Source organism: Mizuhopecten yessoensis, unplaced genomic scaffold, assembly GCF_002113885.1.
Source record: "Mizuhopecten yessoensis strain PY_sf001 unplaced genomic scaffold, ASM211388v2 scaffold10327, whole genome shotgun sequence".
In the NCBI taxonomy this organism is placed as follows: domain Eukaryota; kingdom Metazoa; phylum Mollusca; class Bivalvia; order Pectinida; family Pectinidae; genus Mizuhopecten; species Mizuhopecten yessoensis.
In genome coordinates this window covers 245,243-258,508 of record NW_018408491.1, presented here as the reverse complement: position 1 = coordinate 258,508, position 13,266 = coordinate 245,243, and the positions used below count along the sequence as shown (strand labels likewise).

General features: G+C 34.0%; 1 protein-coding gene across 1 annotated transcript; it reads left to right on the top strand.

Annotated features, from left to right (window-relative positions):
• The first annotated feature begins 326 nt into the window (after window positions 1-326).
• LOC110460129 (glutathione S-transferase theta-3-like) lies at window positions 327-11,973 on the top strand. Its single transcript, XM_021512864.1, has 5 exons — window positions 327-383; window positions 3,273-6,792; window positions 8,375-8,462; window positions 9,097-9,250; window positions 11,258-11,973. The coding sequence occupies exons 2-5, from the start codon at window positions 6,681-6,683 to the stop codon at window positions 11,591-11,593; spliced, it is 690 nt and encodes a 229-aa protein (XP_021368539.1). The 5' UTR covers window positions 327-383; window positions 3,273-6,680; the 3' UTR covers window positions 11,594-11,973.
• Window positions 11,974-13,266: the final 1,293 nt, after the last annotated feature.

Here is a 13,266-nt window from a genome sequence, read left to right as displayed (position 1 = left end):
TGCTATCTTAGAAAGTTTATAAAATAGATTGTCAGAAAGGTGGACGATCATATGCATCCAGTCTATTTCTTCTTCCTCTTCTGAAGACACGTGTTTTAGGAATCCCCTAGCATTCTGTAGTATCTGATTGTATCTCTATCCAAAACACAAGTTCACCATGTCTTTTTTCTTTTCTGCTGACTACATTACATGTAAATTGACGCTATGACAAAATTAAAAACACGATTCTCAAGTAACACAATGATCTTCATATATGAGGTATAAATTAACAATAAGGAACTTCCTGGTTGTTGGTATAAAGTGTGGTGCGCGTCGGCGAGAGTTATAGTTTTCACATACGAGCTTTTTCGGCGACATCACGTTCAAGGCTAATCCAGCTACAGGTGAGTACTCGTGCATGTATATAACGAAAAGAAAAACAAACGGTTTTTGAGCATCTCTCTAGCACTATTGATTTAATTCGAAATTGATCAGTACTCCTCTAAATTTTAATATTCATAAATAAATGGGTTTTACCAACCTGCAACATTGTTTGTACAGCAAGTGAGACAGTTTGGATTTCCAATGTTTTTCCTTTAGCACTATTTACCTGTCCTAGAGTGACGACAAAACTGTATGATGCAGTGTAGTATATATTTGGCTTACTGTCTCTATAACTAAATTTCAAAAGTGCAATCATCAATCATCTCTCGCCTCTTCTTTGAGCTGCTCAGAAAGTGTTTATACTTCTTTTCAATGAACTTACCAAACCAAGGACTTTTGATGGTTTTGGATTATAGATTTATATTAATATAGTTAAAAATGTTACAAATTGATCGGACACCTACAATATCAATTTCAATTAGGTAAATAAAGGCAGGGTATCAATTATTGAAAGAATACAAACGACTGCGCGTGCTGATTAGAATACAAAAAATATACTGAAAAATTTAATTTTAAAAAAACAACAACACAAAAACAGTATAATTGTTTCCTGACTATTTATCTGAGATCTTTCCAGGAATTTACAGCTTAACAAACATACGGTTAAGAATTGACAATAAACAGTTTAAATAATCGTTTAAATGAGTTGTTCAGTCTCCCCCAAAAAGTGAAATGCCTAGAGACGATGCCACTGTTTTTGTTTTTTATTATTAAATTTTTACGCCAGGACTTAACAATATACATATAGTTCCATACACTTTGTAAATGTCATGTGGCTCGTAATGTTTTGTCAATTTTGGTAGTTCCTCATTAATTCATTTTGTTTTCATTTCATCATCAATTCCTCTTTTATCACACGCATTTTTAATAACAATATGTTTCCTTTATCTGATGTTTTTCAATAAAACTTATTGAAGCAGAAAAGTTAATACCAAACTTTCGGCGAGTCTCTCCGCTTCGGCTTTTAGAATCGTTCTTGAAATTGAAATTGTTGTTAACCACGTGAATAGTCTGTCTAAGTTAATGTTTATTTGAATTCTATACGAGTTATCCGTGTATGCTACTTCATACCTTCAGATTTTTAAGATATAACTCTGCGTACTGGAGGCTTACCCGTATAAAGGACTTATATCCCTATAATGTAGTTATACATGAGTAAGTTCCCTATAATGTAGTTTTACAGCACTAAGATCCCTTTTCAACTTCAATTGATGATGTTGAATTTTGCCTCTGAGGAAACAGCTTTCGGTTTTTTCGGAGTTAAAGCAATGACTAGTAAATTCAGTATCGGTAAACCCTACTCATTTTCACACACATACTTACATTACACACATGACTGATCTTCTACAATTACTTGTGGCTATGAATAGTAACAGGTTCGGGTGCTATGTGAATCTCTACCTGTAAGAGTAACACCTCGTTATACATGCATGTGGGTACATTTGGCTGGATTATGCGCTCAGAGAATTGGAAATCGTCTTGAATACACAATATCTCTTTTTAAGCGATCTCATTGTTTCAGGCACAAAAAATAATGTATTTAGACAAGGAAGGTTTTGTTGGGGATGTACATTTAGTGTAACAACCGATCTAGTTATATATGGAGTTTACTCTTTGTGTATGATTTACTGTGATGCTACTAATATCTTGTAGTCAGGAACGCAACTAACAATAGAAAAATACATAACATGCACGCACGCTGACATTATAGTTAGAACCGGAATTATAGTAATAAATGCAATAATTGAGTTTCTGTGTGTATAAACATGCAGTGAAGGCTATGGTGTCGAGGACTGTGAATTAAGCTTTTTTTTTTTTTTAAATAAGTCTATTTCCCGTATTTTTCCAAAGTCTAATTCCCATATAGTATGAAAAAATATTTTCTAATGTGACCTGACCTTGAACATATGACATTGACCTCGGAGTTATCTCGAGAGGTCTCGTTCGTTTGATGTTTTTTCCTTTAACATGTTTTGTCTACTGTTTTTAACCCTAATGACCATTTATGAGTTAATGGGCCGTTAAGAATAAAATAATAATAATAATGTTGGGGGGTTTTTTTGAAGAAAAAAAAATAAAACAAAAACAAAACAAAAACTCATACTTACCGCAGTCCTAAGAATTATATCAGAAAAAGTACAAGTGCTGCAATAGTTCAGACATCTTCCTTATTCCCATCATTTAAATGCATAATTTTAAAAGAATGGAAACATTCGTTCCTGTATATCAATTAAGTTTTATTACTCTGTATATAATATTTTAAATTATGTATTTATGCAATTTTTCTTTAATTCATGGATTCTTAATATAGTTTTAAATATAGGGCGTTTTTGTAAATTTGACTCAAGTTCATCAATTGAAATGAAGTAAAAATCTGTAAATCATGTTTTTTTCCAGAAAAAGTCCTTCGAATCACTGTATAAGATTGACGAATAAAATCCGTTTAAGTGACATAACTTAAAATAAGTTCACAAGTTAAAGTATTTAGTAAGTTGTAGTAATGGGCATTGAATGCAGAATATCATTGAATTAAAATATTTTATTCAAGAAATTACAAAATTAGAATTTAAAGTGTGTTGTCATTTATGACATATTGCAAAATCTAGTATGAACATATATATTTATAAGAGTTTACTTAATGACATAATCAATAATCATTGTTTCCAAATAGAAAATGACTATACCTACCCTTAGTCCTAATCCAAAATCTTGGGTGCGAATTTAATACAAATTTCTTTATTATGATCTTTATCTTCTGGCGCATGTTTTAAATTTTTAACATAATGTAGAGTTTGTCTAAAAAAAGATAATATGAATACACATTGAAATTTTCTTTTTCTTGATCCTAGATTTTGTATCCAATGGATTCCTTTTGCGCAAAGCTATTGAAATCAGTGTTGCTGCTACCTTTTATGGCCGGAAATTACCGTAGAAGACAGAATGGATCCCGGTATTATGACTGTACCATCTCGTCCCGAGTTCTGTTCCTGGTCGTCATTTCAATTATTATAGTATTTACTGCTAGTCAGGAGATACAAGCAAGCGCAGATGTTCGGCTGGGAATCGTCATGGTTCTCCTGGCAGCACTCATAGCGTGTGGTACGCTGGGATGTTTCATTGTTGGCTATTTGGCTCATAAACATGGCCTTCAATATGTCGTTGTAAGACAGAACGCAAATAAGTCAAAACTTCAGGTCATATTTTTATGGATTTTCGGCCTTGCATCAGGATTTCGTTGTTCATTTCTCATAGACAAAGAGATCGATTGTTCAATTAGCAACACCCGGGAATTTTATTGGAACTCGATTTTATTTTACACTACTATGTTACCTGTAGGTTTATGTACTGAAACGATTTTCATTACTTACTTTTCCACATACAAACTGAGAAATTCTTCAATAGTTCATTACTCTATGCTCATGTTGCTTGCAGTAAATATGTCGGTTCTATTTCACATCATAATAAGTAAAGATAGCATATTTTCGACTTACTTTGAGGTCAACCATGAACTCAACATTACATCTTGTTTAGACAATAACAGTACAGTGTCTGATTTTCTTCAGATATCAAACATAATCCTTTCCCCAACTTCTACAGAGTTCTGCCTTTTGTCAACTACAATAATTCTTGAAATATGGTCGCCCGCCAAAGTGCACCATCTTCATAATGATATACCATATACTGAAATAAGCGACATACAGGATTCAGAGAGCACGCATCTTCTTCAAGACGTTACAGAAATAGTCCCTGAACATTCTGAAAATAGAGGCAGACGTAACTTGTGGCAGATCTTTACTTTGACTGTGAGTTTTGCCATAGGGATCGGACATCTCATTAGCATTGCTGCCAAAGGAGTGTGTGAAAATAATGTACGACTTCAAAACTTTACAGAGATTTACGAATTGATATGGAAAATTCTGCTTATAATAGTGAACTTGGTAGGATTTGTTTGCTTGGAGTATTACTGTTCTCCTGAGGATTCACCAAAACCATTCAAGACCCGTGAATATGTGTATTTGTTGTCTGCATGTTGTATGATCATGTTGCACATTTGTGAGGCCATTGCAGGTAGCATCTCTTCAGATGTCTTTTCTGGTTGTCTTCTGTGCACAAGCATATTATCAATATTCCAGGACTATCTTCAAGTTGTGTTCCTACTTCACGCTAATCGATGTAGAAAATCTTGCGCACGCTCACAGATTACTCTGCTTGATTCAGTACTGATTTTTATCTTCGTGGGCAACTTTATCTTCTGGATTAGTGATAGATTTATCCTCGAGGAATTTCAAAGTACACGAGTATTGAAACAAGAGCAGTTTTCAAAGGGAGTGTTGAGTTTGGCATATAGCGTTTTACTACCTGTGTCAGTTTTCTTTAGATTCACTTCGTTTTTGGAATATTTTGCAACCTTTAAGCAGTACAGGTCTTTGAAAATGCAATAACTAATTATTCAAATGCAAAAAAAAAAAAAAAATGGTTGGATATGGATTATATTTTCAACAATTACATTTATTCAGATATAAACTGGCGACAAAAGTAGGGAGTATTCACGTTCAAACATTTTAGAAACGCTCATTCCATGAGGTGTCTGTAAACGTAAGCCGTGACGAGTCTTCCGATGTTACATATCTTCTTTTTATGAAGCATGAGGTTCAATGTTATGATATTAGACATTTAAACTGCATCCTGGAAGATATGGAATTTGATTAGAAAGTGATCTTGAATAACATATGTTAATATTTGTTCTATTCTTCATACTAGTTTTTTCCATATATGTTGAATCAGGCCGCCTAGGATAAAAACGTCATTTCCCGTATATCATTAGGGGTTAAAGGGCTTTCAATGTTTTTTTAAATAAACTACCTTGACCAACATTCAATATGCTATAGGGTTCAAAAGAGTTGACATTGACTATCCGAAGTGGATGTCGGATGTTGGATGTCTCCGCATCACTTTTCTGGGGGCAATTATCATACACCATGTCAGCAATGTTTGCCCAATTTTGTATAAGAAAAACTATACGGAATGTTCAGTGCCGCGAAATAAAATTGGGCCTCATCTCTCCTTCATACAGATTCAAGGATCTTATTTTACCTTGACACACCCACTTTGTGACATGCCTCGTGTTTCCTGTCACCTACCATTGCCCAAATTTTACGTTTTTCTTTGATAAGTAGAGTGTAATTTTCTTAGAAAATCGGATTTTATGCTGCGCTATATACAGAGATTTGATACTTGATATATATTGCAAATCAAGAAGTTGATAACAGGTTCTTGATATTAGCATATGTTTTTGTGCTATTTTATTCACGCTTTAGAAATCCTAGTACAATCCGGAATCTAGTTCCCTATGGGTGAATGAACATATATTTTGTATTCAAAATTCTTGAATTGCTTCCTGTATATCGCTTATTTGTAAATAATAATGCGCATATAAATAACTACATTTTCATTCCCCCTATTTTTATATATACTTTTCCACTACTGCAAGGAGTGAACTGAACAAATACCCTGCTTGTTTAATAAAAAAAAATATGTTACAACTGATCAGTAAATAATTTTAAATAAAATATGAAACCTCAATGATAGGGTTTTTCTTGTGATTTATATAAGGTTTTTTTAATCCTTCCGCTGTATTGTATTAACATAAATAAGTATTAACGACACTTCGATCCAGTATATGGTAACTAGATCCGATCAAAGAAATGTTCGTTGGACATATTTAATATATATATAAGCAAAGAAGTATAAACGTCAGTGCAGATAAATTAATTTGTAATTTTTTTTATGACAATCCGACCCTTTTATTAAGACTGAAACATCAGCAATCAAATATCATAACAGATAACAAAGATAAACAGTCACTATGATACAGTTGTACAATACTACAACATAAAGTATAGCCCATTACAGAAAACCAGTTATAACTTATGCTGATGTTATCGCATATCTCCTCGGTTAGATTGTAGCCGAAGGCTAATTATCGTAAAACATGCATCTTGAAGACGTGAGGTCAGGTGAATTATACACTTGATCTAACATATTCAAGATGAAAAATGAAAGCTCCTTTTCTGACAGAATATTATATTTACTATAATATCCTTAACGAGTAACTGAAAAGGAATTAAACACTTCTTCCTGTTTTATCTTAGTTACCTATCATTAAGCTAACAATACGTGAAACCACTAATAAAAAATAAGGTCAGAAACACATAGTAAACATTGTCCTATCAAGCCTCGTTTAGCCTAGTGATAACATGGCGTTAACCCTCTACTACGATTTGATGTCCCAGCCGTCACGCGCTGTCTACATTTTTCTGCAGATCAACAACATTTCGTTTACAGCCAAACCTGTTGCATTAAGGAATGGTGAGGAATCGATAGATCATTCATTTGTTTCTCATCAAGGACCTCTGTCCCACTGCACGCTTGCTTTTCGTATATACAGTTACCTCCCCTTAATTACGTATTGAATATATAACTCTAGCAAATTTGAGTTCTATCTTTTGAACCGCATACACTAATTTGTTTATAATGCTTTGTAAGCTTAATATAAGCCGAGACAATTTTATATTTTATTTTTCTCCTGTGAATGCATAAAATCACTGATGTTACCAAATAAATATATTGGTGATGTAATTATGGTCAACTGATGTTTTTCTATGAGTTGAATTGGGAAACATGTAATTTTTCATCTTGGAGGCGTTAGGTCAAGTACGTTTCAAGTAAGTTATACACTAAATTACACTAATATCTCTGACCTTAGTGGTTTAAAGTATTGTTAGATTAACGACAGGTAATTTCGTTTTTCTGACAATATTACACACACAAAACACAAATACATTTGTATATGAAAGCAAATGTTATAGAAATGATCAATGTATGTTTAGATAAGTTCACATAGTGTTATACCACTTGATATATATATAACCAAATGTTATAGAAATTATCTATTTTTGGTCATATAAGCTAACACTCGATCTTTATACTGTACATGATAACATGAGCACGCCGTTCATCCTGATTTTGTTATGATGTGGCCACGTGATTTAATTGTGTGGATGAACACAAGTCCATTTCATAAAATTACATGTATCTACGCTGTGACTTAAGTCAAAAGTCAATACATTGATGAAAAACGTATTTTACCTACCGATTTTAAAATAATTCCCTGCTAATCATCATTTACAATGTATATGTCATTTTTTAAGGGAAAAAAACGTTGTGGTTAGTTTTCCGGTCGTAAACTTTCTATCAGCGTCACAAATGACAACATTTCATAGATAAGTGAACTAACGACGAAATAGTTTTCAGATTCACAGTAGGTCGGTTAACTACTCACATGTACCTGACAACTATAACAGGTTGTTTAATTTCACTGGTGGTATTAATTGGGGAAAAAATAACACCAATAAAATAACTCACTATTTTACACATTTTAAATAGCGACATTTGACAAAAAAAGTATTTTATCGTTTATTTACTATATCAATAAGCTTCAAATTAAACGTTTTGTTATTTAACAACAAACGGCAAACGAGTTTTGTTTTTTGTTTGTTTTATTTTCACTTATAGTAATCACCATACCATTTATCTTAAGCAAATTACTAAGATTACTAAATTACTTACATTAAGAAGATCCACTGTTTGGATTTGGATTTGGATAATTATTCTTCCCTTTCAACAAATTTCGTCTCGCTGACAATATTACATACAAAACGCCACAAGTGTCAACAGAACCATAGGTCAAACGCAAAATCGATGAAAAATAATGCCAAATGTGAACAAAAAAAATATTCACAAGTAGGAGACCCTTTAACGAAAACAAGACGGATACGACCAGGCATTGAGGAAGGGTAAGCGTTTCCTTCTTCAACGACGACATCCGCCATGTAAATGTAGGTTAAATCCAATAAATATCACATCCTCACATGTGTATCTAATATTACAGACGAACACTACACGGACTGGTTCAAGAAGATCAATCCATGGTGTGTTGTACCTGTTATAGACGATGACGGGTTTATTCTCACAGAGAGGTACGAATTCATTTAGTTAATAAACCAAATTCATTTTAGTAATTAAAATGATAACTCCCTACAACAAAACGTATTTAACAGTGGTGGATACTTAATTTAAGCTACACTGTAGTTGATCACGATTATACATGATGCATTATTAAGACCCGAAAACAAAGTTCGTGATTTATTGATTTTGTTGCAGTTCTTCTAATCAAATTCTTCTTCTTGATCAACTAAAGTTATCAAACAAAGCCGGCTGATCAATACATGTTATTATTTGACACATTTATGGGTGTACACCAAGGTGATGCAAACGGTCCCTCTATTTTTGTTTTTAGATTTTGCTCAGATTCGGTGTGTAAAGGTATAACTACAACGCAAAATATTTCCAATGCATCCTTTGCGACTACAGAAGCAGCTTGTTTTGGACTAATATATCACGTAATATTGTTTCGTCATTATTTTCACCCGATGGTAGAATTCATCAACCATTTTCGTTTTTCGTCGGTCCAAGATTCTTGAATTAATGATAGTATTTTTCGCACTAAGTGAGTACACGATATGTTTATACATTGTAGAAACAAACAAGTGACTTTTGTATAATAGACTTAAGAGTTGACACCAGAATTATTTGATATCTCTGTCATTGAAGTGTGGCCATCTTGAAGTACTTGGCTGTGAAACACAACGTGCCTGACCACTGGTACCCGCAGACTGACCTCAAGGCTCAGGCCAGAATAGACGAGTACATGAGTTATCAGCATTTGAACACCAGATATGACTGTACTATATTATTCCGGGAACTGGTAGGTTTTTGTTTAACCCATTCATCGCTGAAATTTCATAATAAAATATATTCCAATTATTTTAATTGGAAGAGTTCAAATGAATGAGATAATGAAAGTGAGTGTGGTGTCTGAAAGGTTTTTGGTGGAAGAATCATATGAACATCTAATTAAGGTCGTTTTACGAATCCTTGTCTCAAAACCCTACCACGAACAAACACTAACTTTTTATTCAGGTAAACGACCCTAGGGCCCAACATTGGATATTTTTAACCAATCATATATAGATATACTTCCGTTGAAATATTAATAAATTCATCTATTAACATGCCTTGAAAAATATACACGAATTAGAAATGTTCTTTTAAAAGTTTAAGCGCAAAATAAAGATATTTTAGCTATGTGTGTGCTGTTTTATCAAGAAATGGACATTTCAATCTTTTATGAACAAACAAGAACTAATTGTTTTTAAATAAATAACACTAGAAAAAAATGTTTTTCATTGGTAGGCCATGTGATCTGAACACTTCTATCAAACAGACATACACTAACGTAACACATACTTGTAACGAGTTATTTGCTTAGTACTGTACACTGACGATAAGATGACAGCAAGATATATAGACATGTAAATAAACCGTTAACAGGTCACAATGATAAAAGTAATTGGAGTAATAGGTCATGCTGATGTATATGCTTATTGTAACCGAGGCCATTTTAACCCGTTTCATATCAGTTGCGTTACGCTCAATTATTCTCTTCCCTGGGTGGTTGGGTGCCGTAGTGGATAGCGACTCACCTTTCACCAAGACGGTAGTGAGAGGTTCGATTTCCTGATCGTCCGTGAAAAGGTATTGGGTCGCCTGCCCGACGACTTGAGTTTTCTGCGGGTACTCCGGTTTTCTTCTACATTAAGACGACCTGCGCGCTAACTTCCGGGCCAAAAAGAATAATTTGTAAAAGTAATATATAGTTTCTTGTTTAATTGTCATAAAAATGAATAAAGTTTATACTAGTATAATATCTTCCCTGGTAAAGTACGCTACTTCCAGTTCACACCAAAAAGTAGCTCACGAACCCCTTTGGGTATTGTAAGAGGTAACTAAAGTGGGAAACCCAGGCAGAATTGGGCATTTGTTTTAAAGCGACCAAAACCTGATGCCCTCCATTACAATACTTGGGATCTCAGTCTTTCTCTCTACTTCTACATACCAAAGTCCTTAAAAATGTTGGTTGTTATTCTCTGCTTAACATTCGGCATAATCACCCGTTGTCAGTATAATGTGACTGGGCGAAATGCTGTGTTGGATGCCATCGGCATGGTATTTCAGTGAGATAGCACTATATAGTAGGCATCAGATGCGCTCTATCACAAGGTGGCAAGTACGCTAACATACCCCGTGTCCGGCACACATACACACATGCACGCCAATTACACAACACACATGGATGGAGGCACGTCCTTAAATGACCTTAGCTGTTAATAGGACGTTATAAACAATATACAACCAAACCGAACCTTTGGGTATATATATTCAATAGGCATGTTATTTCCTCTTCTCCCTTCATCTTAACAGTATCTAGGTACGAAGTGATAAATAGGTAGCTTTTTGCAGTGGTACCAATGCGTAACATCTATCAAAACAGTTGTACGTTTTACTGTATCCTTGTTAGTCATAGTGGTCACTTTTAATTTGTTGCACATTTGATGAAATGCACACTTTATACAATATTAATTTGAAAATACCCGGTACTCTTGTAGTTTTTGAAATTCATGTAATTAAAGAGTGGTACATAATTACCATCTGTTTCAGCAGTAGTTAAAAACAATTTGTACATCGAGGAATCCTGAAAGCATAAAAAAGCTGTGTAATAAAATGTAATTTTTTAAGGCATTGCCAAATTACCAAGGTACAACCACAGGTTTTAGCCTCACCTGACAATACACCAGTAATATATTATGTGGCGTACATTTATCTCTTACTTACAGGTGTTGTATTCCAACTTTGTTTATTCTGTATCTTACAGGTAAGATTACCTACAATGAACAAGGCTCCGATACAATGGCACTTAGTTGAGAATGAAAGGAACCAGGTACGAGGGACAGTCTCTCACCTTGCCAGTTACTTCCTGAAAGACGATAAGCCGTTTTTGTGTGGGAGCGATATATCCATCGCCGATCTTCTTTGTGTCTGTGAGCTGATGCAGCTTATCACATGTTGTGAGGAGAAACTCTATGAATCAAATCCCGTAATAAAAACATGGGTAGATAGGGTCAGGGCAAATATTGATTCCGTGCTGGAGGAAGCACATCAAATTGTATACCGAGTTAGAAGTAAGTTTTCTATGCAGAACAAACTGTAAACCATATTCAATATCGGTAAAGGATATAATCCTACTATATGAACGAAATGACTGTTGGAGATGAAGTATGTATGTTTAGGCATTGTACATGTCTGTAAATCCGGAAACTTTGGCCCAACGCCGGTAAAATCCTCATTTGCCCATTGTTAATTTCGCACATCACATTTTATCACTGTTTTGATGTATTGTTTACTGATGTTACAGTACGCAATTAACGATAAATTCGCTCTTATAACAGAGACAAAAAAAAAAAGCGAAAGTGAAACTGCGGCAAAAAGTTCCCGGTATACAATATTTCATTATTGCAGAGATGGTTACCTGCTGCTATAAATTTACACATAAGTTTTCACAAGGCAATTAAACACTCGTCGATTTTTGTACGTTGCATATGAATGAACCTTTTGGTGTTGTTTTTTTCTAGCAGAAAAAGGAAAATTAGGGTAATAAACAAGAGGCCAATGGGTCCTGATGGTTACCAAACTGAAGTATAGTATAAACAGACATGGATGATCTGACAGAATGTTATTTATTGAGGGTTTCCCATTGAGCAACATTTTATAATTCAGAACTATTTTCCAGCAAAGCAAAACACCCAGTAAACATGTATTCGGTCACATGAGTGAAATAGAAATCATATTCCACGGGAACAATTAAATATCATGTTTATTTCATTTTCAATAGTCAAAATAACGGACCTTGTAACAAACCGCGGGAGTGCTTTAGAAAGTCAAAGTGCCGTTACATTTTTGGGCGCTAATTAATATAACTCAGTTATGACGTTGGATTTTAAAGAAATCGCAATCAAGGAGAAAGTCGAACTCGCATATCTCAAGCTTTTTGAATACGTATTCTTAGTTTTCTTTGGTTAAAATATAAGAAAACGTTACTTTTACTAGTGACAAGAATCAATTTGATATTTTTTCACTAGGGTGAAAAATAACACGTTTAATTAGTAATTCATTATCGATATTCATTTGTTATAAACAATCATATGGCCTTTATATAATTGTATATTATATTTGACATTTCTGATTAATGTGACCGAGTAGGTAGGTCAAGATCATTTGTTTAGACAAACGTGATAGCCCTCATTCCAGCGAGCTAGTACATGCAGTTGAATTTAGATTATCCAGCCCTTATGGATCTTTTGAACTCATTTGATGATTCGAACACATTTGATCATTGTATCCTTGAGGTCGAGTCAACGCATTCCGAGAAGTTATAAAAGATACTTTGAAGTTGAAAAGTTTCGCCATTTATTCCGTAGAGTAACTTAACGTGCAAATATCCACACGTAAATATTATTTTGTAGATAAATATAATATATAGAATTCAAAACTATTGATAGCGCAATCATTTTAAAAGGTCACAATGTGAACATTTCCATACGCAAAAAAATCGACTTTACAGTATGCATCATTACGCTAAGATTTTTGAAAAATTGAAGAAGGCGTTTGAATTCTTCAAAAGCATACTTGACCCATGTGACTTCAAAAGTAGCACAATGTCATTTACTCCAACACTGCTAATTGACTATCATTCCAGCAAAACAAGAGTAAATGTTTTTACTTCGTGCAGTATGTTTCTTAAGTTGTTGATTGAAGTATTTGGCCCCTTAGTCCTTCAAAACACGGGTAAAGGTTAACCATTCACACAAGTCTATTTACATTTCC